The 19,005-nt window shown below is 37.5% G+C and overlaps 1 protein-coding gene across 2 annotated transcripts; it reads left to right on the top strand.

Annotated features, from left to right (window-relative positions):
• Positions 1–1,013: 1,013 nt before the first annotated feature.
• LOC139630485 (sodium- and chloride-dependent GABA transporter 2-like) lies at positions 1,014–18,753 on the top strand. 2 transcript variants are annotated; one of them, XM_071493984.1, is made up of 16 exons: positions 1,014–1,209; positions 2,248–2,321; positions 2,677–2,847; positions 3,732–3,866; positions 5,314–5,454; positions 5,784–5,865; positions 6,641–6,773; positions 7,442–7,576; positions 7,676–7,779; positions 8,059–8,183; positions 8,478–8,590; positions 8,755–8,892; positions 9,139–9,241; positions 13,810–13,910; positions 14,284–14,454; positions 18,197–18,753. In XM_071493984.1, exons 3-16 carry the CDS (start codon positions 2,691–2,693, stop codon positions 18,344–18,346), a joined length of 1,788 nt encoding a protein of 595 aa, XP_071350085.1. In that variant the 5' UTR covers positions 1,014–1,209; positions 2,248–2,321; positions 2,677–2,690; the 3' UTR covers positions 18,347–18,753. The 2 variants fall into 2 exon arrangements, with proteins under 2 accessions (XP_071350085.1, XP_071350084.1); XM_071493983.1 differs by lacking the exon at positions 1,014–1,209 and having other exon boundaries at positions 2,045–2,321.
• The last annotated feature ends 252 nt before the right edge of the window (positions 18,754–19,005 follow it).

Genomic DNA, 19,005 nt, shown 5'->3' with positions numbered 1-19,005 from the left:
GCCACACTAACACTGTGCAGAGCTTCTGCGGTGTCCACACACTGCTATTAAACAGGTTCGAGTCCGTTCACTGGTTGTAATGGCATAACTAGTCCATGTAGTGTATGCCAGTGTGTTGGAACTTTTTATATGAACGTTTTATATAATCTATTATGTTTTTTATTCAAGAAGTTGTAACAAAAAAGTAAAAAAAACAAAAAAAACAAGATGTGTTCAAAATGACTGAGTCTCTAAATCTATTCTGTTGACCCATGTTCCCTATTTAAATTCTGTCGTATTGGCCCAGAGTGTGTAGTTTTATAGATCTCAAAGTCAGTGTAAAAGTTAGAAAAGTGGCAGATTAAAACAGATGCAACTCAATGTCGTGTTGGTTTTAAAAAATATTGAGAAGGTATTAAAAAAGGTATTAAACGGTATTACATTTAATTTCAGGATTTCTGTATATACCCTGGTCAGGGAATCATAATAATCAGGACTCCTCCAGGAGACATAAATGTGCCAGTACAGGTAAAACTTGAGATGTTTCACTGGAAAATTGAAAACTTTGACCCATTAGTGGTTCTAAAGGTAATATCAGCAGGTCACCAAAGTCAATAGGATTCATTCTATTAGTTAAAGGTACCATCTGTTCTGTCTTCATCTTCAGTATGAGACACTGTGAGTAGTGGGATTATTTTTGTTTTCATGTGTTGCTTATTCGTGGTGAGCTGAAGAGGAGCATAGTGCTGATGACAAAAGGCACAACGAAAGGCCTCGATTTATGATTGGTGGTCAAAATATTGTGGATTAGGGTTTTAGGCAAACAGACCTCAACAACCACAACAACCTTGAAGATCCACTGTAGTCCGACACCACTGTTTACATAATAACTATACATTTCTGTCTGTGAGAGGACTTTGTGGGTGAACCTGTGCTTCTGGTTGGACTACTGCCTTATTGGTGTTAACTTGGCTGATCGTCTCATGACATTTCCTCAGGGGCGTCATGAAAGAATTCTTTCATACGTCGAGTGGAGGTGGTTGATTTTGTGCACTGTATGACACTCCCTTATCCAGTCATGTTCCAAGAATTAATATTTGTGCTGCTCCCTTCACCAAAGAGAAAGCTTTGCTAATTAGGTGTAATATGAGCTGGACTTTAGCCTAACCCTCTCACACAATATAGAAGCTGTTCCATCTGTTCATTCAGATAAATGTATCATCAGACTTGGTGAGTAGCAGCTTGAATTTATTTCACATTGTGTTTCATGTACCTAGTAACCGTGCAATTCTCCTGGTTTGCAGTCTCAAAATTCAAACACTACAGAAGAGGAGATTATTTAATTGTGAGATGGAATGCACATTAAAAAAATGTTTTGCAAATCTATTTACAAAGTTATTTCATTTATCTAGAATATTTTGTACCAGACCTTCTTTTTTTTTCAAGATATTTATAATATAATTTGATTATAAATTAAATGTTTTATGTTAACATTTGTATAAATGCATCAAATGTTTGTCTTACTATAATGAACCATTGCACATTCCAGCTTCCATATCTGTGGCAATTTATGATGCTGAGATAAGACGAACTTTACTGATAGTACAGTCATTGTAGCATGAGAGGAACAGTTGAGTAGATGACTATAAAAACTAGAAAAAAGGAAGTCAAGTGAAATATAAAACTGACAATAAATAATTTATGAACAGCAATATTAAATATAAATAAATATACAAAGAAAAAGTAGAGCAGTGCACTAATATCTGCAGATGTACATGATAAGGCTGTACTTTGTGTACTAACTGTATTACAATAATAACATGCCATACAATATGAGTGCAAACAAAATAGACAAGTAAAATACATCTATCCAGATAGTCAGGTCTAGTTATGCACACCAGTAATGGCTGTCTGCATACAGAAATGGTTATTGGTATTGTTTTGCATGACTTATTACCCAAGACTCCAAATTCCCATTTGGCAGATAACTGAAGCCTGTTTCCAGCCACTGACATAGCCGAGACACTCAGCTGATTTGGTTTAGTTGTTAGCAACTGGGCTAATCTCAATGATTCAAGCTGCTCCTGCCTCAGTGGAAAAATACAGAAGGGAAGTAGACCTTGGACCTATGTCAGAGCCAAACACTATTTCAAGTGAGACATGATGCTGTGCGGACCAATCCGACAGTATTTAGGTCATTGAGGAGCCAAAGGAAACCATAGCCACTTTGTTTCTTACTCTGGCTCTGCTCATGACATGTTTGTGTAGAGATGCTGCGGTGCACCCGGCTGAGAGGAATACTGATCAGTTTGCTGTTGCTGTAAGCAACTCTTGGGGGAGGGGTAAGTGCCTCACTGTGTTTTTGTTTCATTCCAGGCTGCTAAATGCATCACTTTCATTCTGGCATGTGCTCCAATAAGTGCAGCTTTCTGATAAACACCTGCTGGTGAAAACTTTCCATTCCTGATAATCCGGCAAGTTTAAAGTTCAACAAACAAATAAATAAATAAAGCTTGTGAGCGGTGCCAAATAATCAGCTGAGTAGTTTTGTCTCTGTGCATAACTCAGAGCTCCACAGGTTTGAAAGACCTTGTCCTATAAATGTGGAGGAGGTGGAAGGACATTTCAGGTCAGATTTCATCGTCTTTGTAATTAATCTGCTTCTGTCTCTGAACATGTCAATGGACCTCCTCAAAGGTAACAGCCTCGAGATGCCCAGTCAAGATAACAGACTGGTGACAAAGACGCAGCTGTTGGACCGCGGCCAATGGGCGAACAAGTTGGAGTTCCTGCTGGCTGTTGCAGGAACCCTGGTCGGCTTGGGAAACCTCTGGAGGTTCCCCTATTTATGCTACAAAAATGGGGGAGGTAAGCAGAATGGCAACTCTAGAAATATCAGTCATGCGTTATGCTTTTATATTTATCATTCTGCACAAAGTCAAGCAATCGCACTTAATCAGAATGTAATGCCAACAAATATGGAAAAATAACCTTGACACCTTAAGAGATTGAAATGATAAGCTACTGTTTTTTTCATTTGTTTCTTTGTGTAATCAAATGCAGCTCACGGGACAAAGGTGTCCATTGTTTTTGCCAACTTGGGAAGTCAGTCATTTATTTATTAAAAAACCATTGTTAATTACATTTGTTTGACATTAAAGCTGCACCATTCCCAAAACTCTGCCATACTCCAGCAGTGTTTGATATATTTTTGGCGATATTTTATGGGCATTTGTGCCTTTATTTAATATGTCAGTAGAGAGTGACAGGAAAGGGCAGAGAGAGGGGGAACAACATGCACAAAAGAGCCAGGCCAGTCAGGACTTGAACCAGTGACTCACCTGCTCACATGTGCTCATGTGGGACACACCCTGACCTCTCAGCTATCAGGTCACCCAGTGGTTGACATTTTTCGAGGCCCCAATCTGTGACAAGATTTGGTCCTTTAAAATTAATTGTACTGCTAAAAGTGTCTACTGCAAATACTGTAAGAACCTATGTGGGCTAATACTGGGTTACAGTTTTTGCCATCCAAAAGACAAGACCAAAAAAGCCACAGACAATGTTTTTGTAAAATCTTGACTTGTAAACTGTTATGTGTGATCAAACAACCTCTTTCATCGAATGTGTGTGTGTTCCTTTAAAAAAAAAGTTGATTTATTAACATGAACAAAGATGCTTGATGTGCCCCAGGTGAACCCTGAGAGAACAGTGTTTTGATTTATTTGTCACACTCATCATGTGTCTCTCAGGTGCATTTTTGGTTCCATATGTCTTGTTTCTGCTCGCTTGCGGTATCCCTATGTTCCTCCTGGAGACGGCCATGGGACAGTTCACATCTCAGGGGTGTATCACATGCTGGAGACATTTCTGCCCTTTGTTTGAAGGTCAGTGTAAACAGAACAGTATTATGTAATTAGCAGATTAGCGTGCAAAGATGCTTTCCGTCCACACGGTTTTCACACAAACGTCTATGTCTAGTATTATACAAAAAACATTTCGTGAAGGAAATGTGGCTAAACATTTCATTACCATTTCACCAAAATGTATTCAAATGTTGGGTACACATGTATAGTAATTGAGTTGAGTATCTTCAGGAGCGATATATAATGAAGCTGATTCATCTATCATCATCTATCTACCTCTGAGCACAATAAATATGCCACTCCAAGCTCTGATATGTTAGTCCAATATGGCATAGCTTAATACAACATAGGTGCACTGTATTAAGTCAGCATGTAGTTTTAAATTGTAGGAAATAAATGTCATAAAGTACCAGCAATGTAAGAAATACTGAGAATACAGAGTATAAGCAGTGTTGATTTTTTTTTCACCTGTTTTAAAGGGAAATAACCTCAGTACAGAACAGAATTACTTTCTAATATGGATATTTCTTGCTGTATTGAGATTGGCATACTGCAAATTTGGCATTGCCTGATTTGACTATGACTTTATTGGCTTTATTTATCAATAAAGTGCTTATGTGTTCTTAACTTCAGTCCCATAAGTTTAAGAGATTTATTGGTTGGTTGACTTGAGAACAACAAGGTAACTGTACTTCACTGCGAAATCAGCCATAATGATCAACACCTGCGTGTCTTAAAAGACCTGTTTATCACACCTGAGAAACCTGAATGACCCTCTTCACTCAGGGGTGTGAATGTACCTGGATGGAAGTCCTTCATATCGGAGATTATATGATCCAGACAAGAGTACAAACTTTGAGATGCACTTGGAGTGGTTAATGAGGGAATAGGCATACATGTTGACATTCTCTTAAGGGCCTGATGCTCCACCTTTCGATATAAATCATAATCTTCGGAGGCATTTATATGTATGCATGACAATAAGAATAAGTAAATTGATGGATGGATTAATTTCACACTTTGATGTGCAGGTTATGTATCCTTGCTCAGGAATACTGGTTATGTGAGCAGTTGGTATAAGCCAAGATGACTATGCAGGTTGTGACACAACTCTCCCTTTCTTTCCCATGTATCAACAAGATCACAGACCCCGCAAACATCTTACCAGTCAATTAACCTTAACAATGGCAGGTTTGCCAGCTGGGACAGTGAGACGAAACTCTACTTCTTCAGATAGTGTTTAAAGCTTACTGATCCATGCCAAACTGTGAACAGGCATGCCTGTTGTGAGAACAGCTGGCATAGCTGTGTTTCCAACTGTGCTGAAATTATCCCACCAAAACCTGTTTCACATTTGTGGCCAGCTGATACTGTTTCTTTAAGAATACAGATTTTATACATGCTGCTTTATTATTTTTCCCATTATTGTCAAAAATTAACATTAATTGCACTTTGTCTGTCTCCCCAGGAATTGGTTATGCTACCCAGGTGGTGATTGCATATGCTGCTGTGTCATACATTGTCATCCAGGCATGGGCATTCTTCTACCTCTTCTCCTCTTTCAGTGCTGAAGTCCCATGGGCCAGCTGCAGAAACGCCTGGAACACAGGTAGACATGTAGACAGATACAGAAATCAAGAACCTTATATCTTCATAAACACAGTAACAGAAAAAGACCCATGAACTTGGACTTGAATTGAAAGAGAAATAGAAGAATTTCTAATAAATTGCCTGCATCCTTGATTGATTGATTGCTCAAGTGAGTGGTCTCCTTAAGCCCTGTCGCAGTGGTATTCCAAGATTGTTCACATCTCAAATTAGTGTAGAATTGTCGGGATTATTTTGTAATTTATTAGTATGTAGAACTATGTGTCGCTTTGTTATCAAATTTGTTTATCTACACTCCATCCAATAAAATATCACTTGTTTTTTTCTCAGAGTTTTGTGTAGAATTTGATAAAACAAATGCGTCTTTAAACTGGACAGCAAACGCAACAACACCTGCAACTGAATTCTGGGAGTAAGTATAATTCATATCTGTCTTCTTGTTAGTTGTCACTGACGCTGAAGGTGGATAGGCACCCTGCGGTTTGCGTGTATTTGTCCACAACCTTTTAACACTGCATTGTGTGGTGATGGCTTGGAATCTGCTAAAATGACATAGAAATAATGCTAATGGAAAATCATAATTATCAAAACATTTTGTTGGTACATTGGTACATAGAGTGTCAGTACAACAAATTTAACAACAAAATTTTGGGTACATCTGTACATTAGAGGCAACGTACCTTGAGTATGTTAACATACTGACATTACCATACTAGCCATGCTAGCAGTGTCACAGAGCTGCTATGGCTAGCATGGCTGTAGAACAAACTTTCCTTCCACCAAAAAGTATGATCCAGCCCATTATAATAAATTATTTTGGCTGACATGTTGACTTTTCTTAAAAAACAAACAAACCAGTGAACTGATTAGAATTTGGTTGGTGAAGGTCAAAGGTCAAGGTCACAGTGACCTCATAAAACACATTATTGGTCACAACTCAATAATTCATATGCTAATCATGATAATTTCACACAAATGTGTAAGAAGCTAAAATGATGAAGTGATGACATTTATATTCAAATGGTAAATGGCCAAGAACACTTGATTTTTAAGATCAGTCACACTAATTAGCCATTCCTTACTATCTTCATAACCTTCTTACTTATCTTATACACACTGACAGTAGTCTTGAACAGTTCCCACTGTTTTTGTCTTCCGTTTTAACAATTTTATGTGTTTATTTTCAGGAGACGAGTACTGGGTATATCTCAAGGGATTGAAGAGATTGGTAGCCTGAGGTGGGAGTTGGCTTTGTGTCTCTTACTGGCATGGATCCTGTGCTACTTCTGTGTTTGGAAAGGAGTGAGATCCACTGGAAAGGTAGAGCTAAGTTAAGAAGATGACACTGAATCTGTTTGATGAGTGGTTCTTGCATGAGGGTCATTGATTTTATGTTCTGATCCTTCAGCCGTAGCAGCACCTCTGCCAATGCAAGATGTATGTGTTCTTTTTTCATCAAGTAGTCTTTTTTAGAATGTTTGTTTTTATAATATAATTTAAAGAGAGGAGGGGAATAGCAATAATCGCAGCAAAGATTTTACAATGGGAATGGCTTTAATTACCAAATGCAAATACTGTTTGTCAAGCATTAGCAAAAAAGAGCAATGAGCTTCTCTCCAGGCGCCTTGTTGTTTTCACTATCCCTGACCATAACCACCCAACAAACACTACCAGCACCAAACATATAGCATAAAAAAACAATGCAGACCAGGACTGCAACTATCAGTTGTTTGGCCAATAAAATTTCAGAAGATTGCAACAAAAAATGCCAATTTCTCAAAGCTCTAGGGAAGCCTGAAAATATTCACTTTTCAGAAGCTGAATTTGGAGAATTTTGACATTTTTTTGTCTTAAAATGTGACTTAAAACTATTAAATTGTTTATCTAGATAGCTGCTGATTATTTTTCTGTCAAAAGACAAATCGATTAATTGACTAATTTTTGCAATGTATTAAAAGCAAAAACCTGCCTTTGTCTCATGTTGATAGGTAGTTTACTTTACAGCCACTTTCCCCTATGTCATGTTGGTGGTTCTGTTGGCTCGTGGACTCACCCTACCAGGAGCTATGGATGGCTTAGCTTTCTACCTGTACCCTGACCCAACAAGGTTGGTGGACCCTCAAGTAAGTAAAAAGTCATACAGCAAACAGCAGACATCTCCATCAGTACTTTAACTTCTGGAACTTTACTGATGTTTATGTTATGTTATGGAATTTGTTTAGGTTTGGATGGATGCAGGTGCACAGGTTCTTTTCTCTTTCGGGATTTGTCAGGGGAGTTTGACCGCCCTGGGTAGTTACAATCAGTATAACAATGATTGTTACAAGTAAGTGCTCTCTGCATTTTGAGCTTTGTCCTATATTTAAATGCATTTGTAAAACACATACAGAAGGCTGGCCTGATATTCTAGCAAATAGGTTTTCTCTTGTTCACTATAATTACTAGATTAGGGCTGTATCTAAAAATTATTTTCATTATCCATTAATATACTAATTATTTTCTTTATTATTATTATTATTATTATTTTTATAAATAAATCTCGGTGTAACATTTTCCACTGTTTTGATTAACAATGTTGGTGTTTTTGGTGTGTTTGTCTCCTCAGAGACACATTTGTTCTTTGTTTGGTAAATGGTGGGTCCAGTTTTGTGGCAGGGTTTGCAATCTTTTCCGTTTTGGGCTTCATGTCCTACGAACAAGGACTGCCAATATCTGAAGTGGCTGCCTCTGGTAAAAACACCACCACACAACTTGTGTTGTAATATATACACTCAATGATCACTTTATTAAATAAACCTCTCTGTGAACCTGAAAGGCTGCCCCACAGATATTACTGTATAAAGCTGCATCTTGGTCACAATTCCTTAATAACCATGTAAGAATTTAAGGGATATTTGTAAATTTGTAACAATTACATTATCTGATATTTTATCAGATTTTTTTTTACCCACAATGTTGACATAACATCACCTGAATAGAATTATAGAAGTGACATTAAATGGCTGAACATGTGTCTTAATATAGGACCTGGCTTGGCATTTATTGCCTATCCACGTGCAGTAGCTATGATGCCTTTCCCTCAGCTATGGGCTATATGCTTCTTCATTATGGTCATCCTGTTAGGTGCAGATACACAGGTGAGATAAAAGAAAAAAAAAACAACACTTATTTGCATTTAGCCACTTTTAATCATTAAATTAGTTCCATACTTTAAACTTAAAAATTATAAATTGCAGGTAAGATTAGTATTTGTTTTTCACTGACGTGTGTCAGTTTGCTCATTGGTCTGTGTCTCTTGCAGTTTGTGAGTCTTGAGTGCCTGATGACCTCAGTGACAGACATGTTTCCCACTGTGTTTCGAAGAGCTTATCGTCGAGAGTTGCTGCTGCTTTGTCTCTGCTCTGTTTGCTTCTTTCTCGGCCTCCTTCTCGTCACAGAGGTGAGGTGTCTCCCAGAACTTTTCATGTTTGAGGTCAGTTCACAGTGAGTAAAAGAGAGTCTGTGAACTGTCCAAGAACTGGCCAATACTGATTACTCAACAAACCTTTTTTATGAACAATCTGTCATACAGCACGGTGAGCTGCTTTAGTACTATCCTAACTGTAATGAAGCAAAACTGAATTTGTACAAGAATGTGTGTTTTGTGTTGATGTGCAGTAACAATCAAACCTCTATCTTCCTGCAGGGTGGCTTGTATTTCCTTCAACTCTTTGACCATTATGTTTGTAGTGGCAACAATCTTCTTCTTCTTTCAGTGTGTCAGTCGATAGCAATTGGATGGATATATGGTGAGTTATTATGGTTATCCAGAGTTAATCAACAATATCCTTATACGTTTATTTTGTGCATGTTGGAATTTTCTTTATTCTAAAATATCATAAGGTTTTAGGTGGTTGGGTCATGGCTAAAGAACTCTTCAGTGAAAAAAATTCTCTTAACAGATGAAATTACACATATTCTTTGTGACAAATTATTTAAAAGCCTTTGTTCCATGGGTCAATATGTTTTTGGATTGTCTGCCACTAGGCACCTGTTGTGTAGTGTAAAGGATTGTTTTCCAGAGCACATGAGGTTGAGGAAGTTGATTTTGGCAAAGGTAGGCCATAACATTGCTGTCTAACCTGTCTTTCCATGCTCATGATCATGGTTGGATTATGACACAATTAATGGGCACCTAGGCACAGACCAACACATTCTCACTCCTAACTTGTCAGGCATGGACCCCTTTTCAGGGACCCTTTTTACCACATTGGATAGCCCTTTAGCATCGTTCTATCAATGTGCAGAGGGAATATATTCTTTGAATGAAAGAAGCACTTAATTTATCAACATCAGTGGAGTTGCCAGGAGGTGGTTGGGGTGGATTATGGAGCACAAAGCACATGACTGTCACACCAGAGGCTCTCATCCAAGTCCTGTTTTGTTAGGTTTATGCAAGGATTTTGGTTTACACTCACAACACTTGGCTAAGGTGAGTTAATTATTTGGATGTGGTTTACTACATAAAAGTTTAAAACTATAATGTGGTCTTGCCTTATATGTATATGTCAGTAGACAACAGGCTGGGGTCTGCTTGATTCCTAGAGGATGCACACGTGACCCACTATCCAGATATTGTATTGTAGTCGACCAAAGACCAAAAATAGTACCATGATAGTACCATGGGAGGAGGGATTAGTTCCGGAGTGGAAGGTCAAGGGATGGCAATCATGGGTTGTTCCTTGTGGAGATCAGCTGCAGAGGCTTTCCAGCCAAATCAACATGGTGGTTGTTGTCAGCTCTGGACAAAAGGAGCAAGACATAAGCAGCTCACCTGATGGAGAGGAGGCACAATGGATCTCTTGCTGGATATACCTGTAGAGTTGGCATGAGGAAGGATGCTGGAGGCCAGGAGCAAATGGGTAGTTTACCCATCACTGACTGCAGAGTGTCGTGGTTAAGGGTTGAAACACTCAGTGAAAGTTGGTTACAACCGTAGACTGTAAATAAAGATCGGCGTAGCCTGTGTGATGTCACCTATAGGTTTCTGAAGAGTGATTTCGAAGCTCAAAGTGGGCAGCTCCACCGTCGCCATCTTGCCAGTGCCTTTGGCTAATCCAAAAATGGGCAAAGAGGTGGAGCGTGTGTATAGTTGAGACTTTGATACACGTTGCTTTGTGGCAAGCATACACTCACTCACCTTTCACTCAAAGTGGCACACCCTCAGTTATGCAGAACTCTAAGCCTTAATAAAATTGAAACAGATAAGTTACAGTATATAAAAATTCACCCCCGTACATTTGTCAAGAATGGGGGTAATTAGGTATAGAGACCAAAATAGTTTTTGTACCAGGCTGTAAACATGTTTATTCCAGCTGTAAATTTGGGCATTTTAACATTGGAGTCTCTGGGGATTGACTCGCTTTTGGAGCCAGCCTTAAGCGGCCATTTAAAGAATTGCAGTTACTGGTGCTTCCTAGTTGGCTTCATTTTTCAACCTGGGAGGTTACCATTTTGTTACAACCTGATGACATATACTCCTGGGCAAAGGCTCAATTTAAACACACACACTGCAAATTATTTTCAACTCGAAAACTCGGTCGAAAATGATTTGCTTGCCAATGATCTGACATTAAAAAGAGCTAATTTCAGCTGTTGGGATTTTGTGACAGTAAGGGAGACTGACTGTGGCTCACCAGTGACACATTTACGATGACTCAGTCATGTGACTGGGACAGAGACATCCTCTGAATGCCTTGGGTGATGTGGAGCAGAGGATCAGGTTAACGGAGAGAGATACAGACTTTCTGCTTGTGTGCTCCGCACACAAATACCAGCCGTGTGTTCAGGCCAAGCAGTCTGCTAAAAGGTTTGATTCCTTTCCCCAGTGTTGAAATGAGGGCTAGGATGAATACATGTTATGAACAGTCACTAAATGTCTCCAGGAGCAGGGAAAAGTCTTTTTTCAGGATCTCAGAGCCAGAGATCTTGTGCAGAATGTGAAAAGACCCAGCATGGATAATAATCCTCATGTTACTTGGATGTAGAGAGTGGTGTAGAGAGGATAACTTGCAACAGCCCTGTTAGCTCCCTGACAGAGTTACCAGAGCTATTTCAGTCTTTGCCACTCTTATCTGCTTGATTATTGAGTTCCCTATCAGAATAGTGTCTGACTTATCAGGTGTGGAGTTCCTCTGGCCTAGCAGTGGTTTCAGTGATATTTCTTGAGTTTTGGTTAGCCTTAGTGGTGTGATAATATATTTTGTTCAGAGTCAGTGGATTGTACCTGTTTTGCACATCCAGGGAAGTGTGTCAACCCAGATTGTGACGAGATGCTGTGCATTTGATGTAATGCCATGTATAAAAATCTGTATCTGTCTGTGAGCATTTGGTGGCAACACCTTGTACAGTAGCTATTAGAGAATGCTATCTATACCATGAAATATATCAAATTTACATATTAGAATTTTTTAAAAAATCACAAAATCACTGGTTTTCAACCCAGACCTTATTAAACATTGATTCCCAAATATTTGGCCAGCCAAGCATCTTACAGGCCTTCAAAATATTTGATCAATCTCCCTATAAAAGGAGCTAGTTCACAGCATAATTGTTCATTAATTTATTAAAAAAAAAAGGGGGGGCTCAAACCATACTTTCTGTAACACTTTTGCTGACTTTTTCTGCACCAGAAACATAAAGCTGTGGAAAATAAAGTCAATAAGACCTGAGGGACAGCATGAGACCATTTTTGTTGAATATTTAAATTTAAGCAATGATTCCCATACAAGAAAACAGAACCTGAGTTATTCTTTGTATGTTGATTTTATCGTAGCACATATACAGAATATGGGAAGTGACATTTATGTTACCTCATGAACATCAAGAATTTTCAGAAAAGTAATAGCAAAGATATCTTTGAGGTCATTTAGATGTAGTGACACCATTACATGGTTTGTCCACCAGAGAGCACTAGCACATTTACACTCTGTTAGTGATAATTGTTTAATACCAAAATATAAGGCATAATTGTCACAAAGGTTTATGTTTATGTTATGTGTTCCTATGGAAGAAAACAATCAGCCAATATATAATTGTCAATTTTTAAGTTAAAATAAGGACATCAGTATCCGCCTCAAAAAAATAGTACTAATCATCTTACAATTTATCCTCACAGTGGGACTGCTTTGCACAGTTACTCTACACATGATGATAAAAAAAAAAAAAAAACACCTTTTTGTTCTGGGTTGGAAAACAGTAACATTATCTCCACAGTTACACTGTTACCAACATTTTACTCTTGATATTCACTGAGTTTAAAACCTAACCACCTCACTCCTGGGTCATTTGATTTTGGGTAGATATTTTGTCCTCACATTAATTTCTATGTTCTCTTTTACATTCAGCTTTGTTCCCTCCATCATTCCTGTTTAAGCTTATTTAAGCTTGATTGACACTGGACCCTCTTTAGGAGGGGTGTTTGGTTTCTTTGGCATTCTTTCTCTGAAAGTGAATGAATACAAAAGATCTTAAAGAGCTCTATACACTCACTTTACAAAAACACATTATTCACCCTGCCCCCACCTTCCCACCTCTTGTCAAAGGGGATTTAAATACTGCCTCACAGGGTTTGAAGTTAGAGTGAGAAAATATGTGACTATGGTGTTAATAACTAAAGCAAACTTAGACTAGGAAAAGTATTATAACTGTCACCAGCACATACAATAGCTAATCTTAAATTCAAACTACAAATATATTTGTCAGGTTGAACCAGTTGAACCTATGAATGAATTTGTCATTTTGTCCTAAAAACACCATGTATAACAAATGAAAAAAATGTGAAACTTTCATATGATATATATAGTTATGATATATATGATATAGTTTCTTGAATGTTTCACACTGCATAGACTTAATTATAAAGAAGTCATTTATTGATAATAGATCTTGATATGAGGCTTATGTAACTGAAAAAAACTGTAATCTACCAGATGCTAGTACTGTGGGCATTAAAAAAATATTCATTCAGTCAGGTGTCAGACACTTCAGTACAGTGTGGTGTCAATCAGTCATCATGATCATTTGTGAAGTAAGTTTACAAATCAGGTTTGTTTCCATAATTGCTAAAAAAAAAAAAAAAAAAAAGAAAACCTTATCTATGGGTCTTTACAGCTAAGCAGTACATTATTTTTTATAACTTATACTGTTTTCTGCTTGTATACAGAGCTAACCACTCCACACTGTAGGCCTACTCTACATTTGACTATTTGATGACATTTCATGTGTAAAATTTCTTTATCATTATTCCTAATTTTGTCTAATATGAAAATAGTGAAAACTCTTTGAGACTTTCCCTGACTTTCCTTTTTATTACCAGGTGCAGACCACCTCTTCGACGACATTGAGGACATGATTGGTTATCGTCCAAGGCCACTAATGAAGTATTGCTGGCTTTACATTACCCCTGCTGTTTGTCTAGTGAGTGAAATAAGGAGAAAACGTAGTTTTTAAAAGAAGTAGTTTTATTTATTTGTGCATAAAATGAAAAAGATTGATTAGTGAGTGAAGGCAATGAACAAATGCTCACTTCCTTTTGGTCATTAAAACATCAAATTCATTGATGTTTGGGGTTTACTGCCAGTCTCCTTCTGTCTTCAGATTTCATCACTGCTTCTTATTTGCTTGGTAAATGGTGAAAGATGAGGACTAAGGAAGAGATGCAAATGAATGAAACTAGGATTTTAAAAATCCTAGTTTCATTCAGGAACTTAAAAAGTGTTGGCCAAAAACATTTCAGTGGCAGTATATGAAAATAACAATTTTTTGTTGTTCTTGTTATTGTCACTGTCAGGGTACCTTCATCTTTTCAGTGGTGAGATACAAACCTCTCAAGTTCAACAAAACTTACATCTACCCAACATGGGCCTACGCCTTGGGCTGGCTTCTTGGGCTGTTCTGTGTTCTCCTAGTACCTTTGTGGATCATCTTTAAAGTTACTCAGATGAAAGGGACAATAATACAGGTATGTACTAAGTAAAAAAAAAAGGAAATATATATATGTGATCATGTGTGTGTTATGTGACCATTCACACTTAAAAGATAACACACAGTCTAGTGATAAGACTGTGTGGTAGCCTCTGTTTTTTGATCTTACTCGCTGTCTAAAGGACAGCGAGTAAGATCACTTCCCGTATTCTGTGTCACTTCCCGTATTCTGTGTCACTTCCCATATTCTGTGTCCTTTAGACAGCGTCTATCCAAACTAGCCTATGCAATTTTTGAAGAAATTGTGGTGGGAATGCTGGCTGGCACTAAACTGTATTTCTAGTTGCTAAAAACAAAAGCCTAAGCCTGAGCTTCATTATCTGAAATGCCAACAGCTAATCTGCATTGTTTGGAATCCACCAACTGCAAATGACTGCTGAATAACTTCTGGTTCAGATTGATCACCTGTATTATCATTACTACATGTTGTTGAGTTACATGTTGAAACAGTTCGTTGGAACATTTTTAGCCTCTATTCTCTATTTTTCTGGATAAATAACTATTTGTGTGCGTGTTTGTGGTTGTATGTGTCACACCCATAATTGCAAGTCAACATAATGTCCTATGAAGTGATCTACCTCTTTGTCTAGTTTTTTTGTGTGTGTGGAGTCAGCTAGAAGCATCAGCTGAAATTATCTGCAGCGAATTCAAAAATGACGCACTTCCTGTGTTCCTCCTGATTTTCTGCTCTCAGTTCACATAAGAGTCATTGGAGCAATGGGATGGTACTCTTGCCACTTTGAAGCTCATAGTATAAATTGTTCGAGTCACTGTGCTTTCGTAGTCACATTTTGCGAAACGAAACAAATTTGCCTACAATCCGAGGAAAAAGATTATTTGTGAAATTTGTGGTTGTGAGGACAATTTAAACAGAAATTTTTCAGAACATTTTAAGACCCTCTCCCCACTCTGCGTGTGATGTTACCTACTGTTACTTCTGAACAGTCCGTCCATTTATTGCTATGGTGAAAAATGCAGACAAAATATTTGGAAATATTTCAGAAATTATGAGTCATATCACTGAGAAAAGTTGCTCAGAATCTCCCAATCAAGCCGCATATTTGGACGTTTCAATGAAGTTTCTATGACGAATGGTGTGGATCTATTTAGGTGCCAAAAAAAAGCTGAAAAACTCGCTGCAGAGAAGAACATATATCATATTCCTGTGGAGGCAATCCCACCAACAAATTGCAAATTCTTCCCAGCAGGATTTTACAGTCCAGTCATGACATGATTTAACAGTTACTATAATATATATATATATATATATATATATATATATATATATATATATCCCAGTTGTATAATATCTAGGTAAGTGGCAAAAATACAAAAAATATCAATTAATTAAGATGTTTCCTAGCTACTTTCCTACCTAGTTGTGCATTCCTGCATGCACAATCAACTTTCGCATTTATAATTTACATACGTGTAACATGAGGCCTTTTTTGAAGAAACTGATCTCACTTTCTCAGGCTTTTTAAGGTGTGCAGATACCCTGTAATGTATGATAGTGAAAAGAACAACATAGTACACAAATTTAAAACTATCAGCTTTGTATTTGTCTTTATAAATCAGAAAGATGCTGAGGTAACAGGTCACGCCTACATTGCAGAAAATAAAACTCATTCAGGCACAATACAAAGACTCTATGCAACAGTGAGACCAGTTTAAACCCTGCAATAGTTACAAGTGCTGTTGTCCAACAAGCATCAGAGTTGAAAGGCAGAATTAGTTTTAAACAGCAGCTCGTATTTTGCCCTCCAGACAGAGAAGCTAGTGAAGGAGATACAGCTGCACATGCCTCTGTGTGCGGCAGAATAACTCAACTTGACACTAATGATGCTTAAAAATGTGAGAAACTAGAGGTTATAGACCAGGCCTTTCTACTTTTTGCACAATTTATACATTTGTGCCTGTAAGCACTTGAGTACATATGTATGGGGTTATATTTTCCCACCATTTTGACAGGTAGATCCGCTGGAATGCTTACTACCAATATGATAAAAAGTCTGGGCTGCAAGTAATAATTGTTTTCATGACTGAGTAAATTGCTAATTATTTTCTATATCAAAAGTTTGAAAATTGTGAAAGAATTGTGAAAAATGCCTCTTTTGCTTGTTTTGTGCAACTAATGGTCCAAAACTGTTAAGATATTTAATTAACTATAACTTAAGACAAAGAAATACAGTAAATTGTCATATTTTATACAGTGGAACAATTAAGGTGAAACATTTTTAACTGAAAGATTATTTATATTATGAATCAACTGTTATTATTGTTATTATTATTATTATTTTATTGTTGGACAAATCAATCAATCCACGCATCATTTAACTTTATTAAAACAATGTTGAAATAACACTGGTCACAGAATATACACTCTGCAATACAGAAAATACCATAGTTTTAGTTAGGCCTGCAACTTATGATTATTTTCATTTTCAGTTCATCGGACATACATTTCTTTGATTAGATTAGTTGTAAAACATCAGTAAATGGTGAAAAATGATCATAATTTTCCAGAGCCCAAGGTGATGTCTTCAGATAGCTTACTATATTTGACCAATAGTCCAAAGCTCAGCTATTTAGTTTACTACAACATAAGACTAGAAAAAGTATCAAATTCTCACACTGCCAGAATAGTTAATAGTTGCATTTTATTTTTCTTTCACTCAACAACTCATTAATTTCATTTATTCAGTCATCTAAATCTTGACAAGTCATTGAGGCCATGCCCTCATTTCCAATTATGTCAAGAGTACACAAAAATAATGAACAGGTAAACAAACAGACAACAGCAGAACACAGTTAGAAAGAGTTACATTCAAGAGCAGAGTAGTTTGTGGTCATGGTGACGTATGATGGCATGTTGCCATTAGGGGCTTTCATAGATAAATAGAAACCAATGTCTTTAACGTCTTATTGTTAGAGATGCCCTTCCGACATTTTTATACAAGATGCTGGTAATGAGTCTTAGGGTTGAGAGTGGAGGCAGAGGTGTGTTGACTGTAATGTGATCACTGTAATGTTCCAACTCCAGTTTTAAGTAAAGGTTTTTTACTGATACAGTCAAAACCCCAGCCTCCTTATTTATTTCAGTGTGACCACTGCTTTGGAACTACAGATCTTGGTGAAGAGGATCCAGCAAAAAAAGTGAACATACCCTTGCTTCGGGAAGAAGCTCAAAGCAACATAATCTACCAACACAGGGCATTGGTCAGTCCACTGCTGTATGTGTAGTACAAATTCCTGGTAGATTTCTCTAAACTTACCCAAACAGGCCAGGAGAGCCATAAACATCACAACAATATCTTTATGTAAACATTTAATAGTAATGAAAAGGCAGGGGATAACCCAAGATATTACAATTCGTCCTGAGGGCGGTCTGAATATCTATACCAAATCTCATGAAAATCCATCCAGTGGATGCTGAGACATTTCCAATAAAAACCACAAATGCAAACTTCATTATGGCACCAGAGGAAAAGTCAGGGTATCAAGCACGAGTACAAGATGGCAATATTCCTCTCTCAGTGCTCCTCCCTGTTTGTTATATGTGTGTATACATATAATGCAGCAATAATTTAACAGTGAGCTAGGAATATTGAGAGAGCCTGATGTTGTTTGGACTGTTTATTCCCTCATTTTTTTATATGTTCCTGCTGACTGGATTTTTTTACCTATTGTGAATTGACTGACCCACCCTGTTTCCACAGAACCTCAGGCAGCTTTGCCGCCCCGAAAACAAAACACACAACACAGCAAAGCAGCCTGAGCAGTGTCCTCTGAACCCAGATGACACTCTTACTCCTGCTGCCAATGAATACAAGGGAAGTGGTGGATCTGAGATGGAGATGCAAGTGTGAAGTACTGAACATTTTTGATAATGTTTTGAATATAATGTTCTTATTTTTAGCTCTAGGTTTTCAAGCTGAGCATTTTTAAGAAATTATGATGAGCAATAAACTCTGCTGGGTTACTATGTCAGGTCTGCAACTTGCACTGTAAGCAGGGAGTCTTGTGTCCCTATGCTAAACCAACAAATGCAGTATAGAGAACACAAAGTTTGTACAGTTTTTTAAATCCATTTTCAATTAAAGCAAACCTTTAATAAGCCTTTCCTTACAGCATTTTTTTTTTATGATCCTGCTCCTTTTGTCTGGTTTTGCCTGGCTGTTACTGACTGCAGTCCACACCCTGACTTCACCTATTATTTGCACTTGTCCAGTTTCTGCCTGCCAAGCCTTAATAAAGTTGAACTGTTTTGACTATTTACCAGTGTCTCTGAGTCATGCTACTGAGTCTTTCTGAACCTGAGATTTTTAAAATCACCACCTCCAGAGATGGTGGCAGCTGATGTATCCGTACAATGCAGAATGCCTTAAAAAGGAATTGAAGTAAGTGTTAAATATTGCCCTTTTAATCTGTCATATTAACCTTAAAATACTGTATGTGTTTGATATGGTCTGCTTTACACAAGGCCAGGTGCAGGACAGAATTCAATCTAAGTATAAATATTATCTAT

This window comes from Trachinotus anak, unplaced genomic scaffold, assembly GCF_046630095.1.
Source record: "Trachinotus anak isolate AG129_WGS33_773 ecotype Australia unplaced genomic scaffold, CSIRO_AGI_Tana_v1 ptg000013l, whole genome shotgun sequence".
Lineage (NCBI taxonomy): Eukaryota > Metazoa > Chordata > Actinopteri > Carangiformes > Carangidae > Trachinotus > Trachinotus anak.
This window is presented reverse-complemented; position numbering and strand designations above follow the sequence as displayed.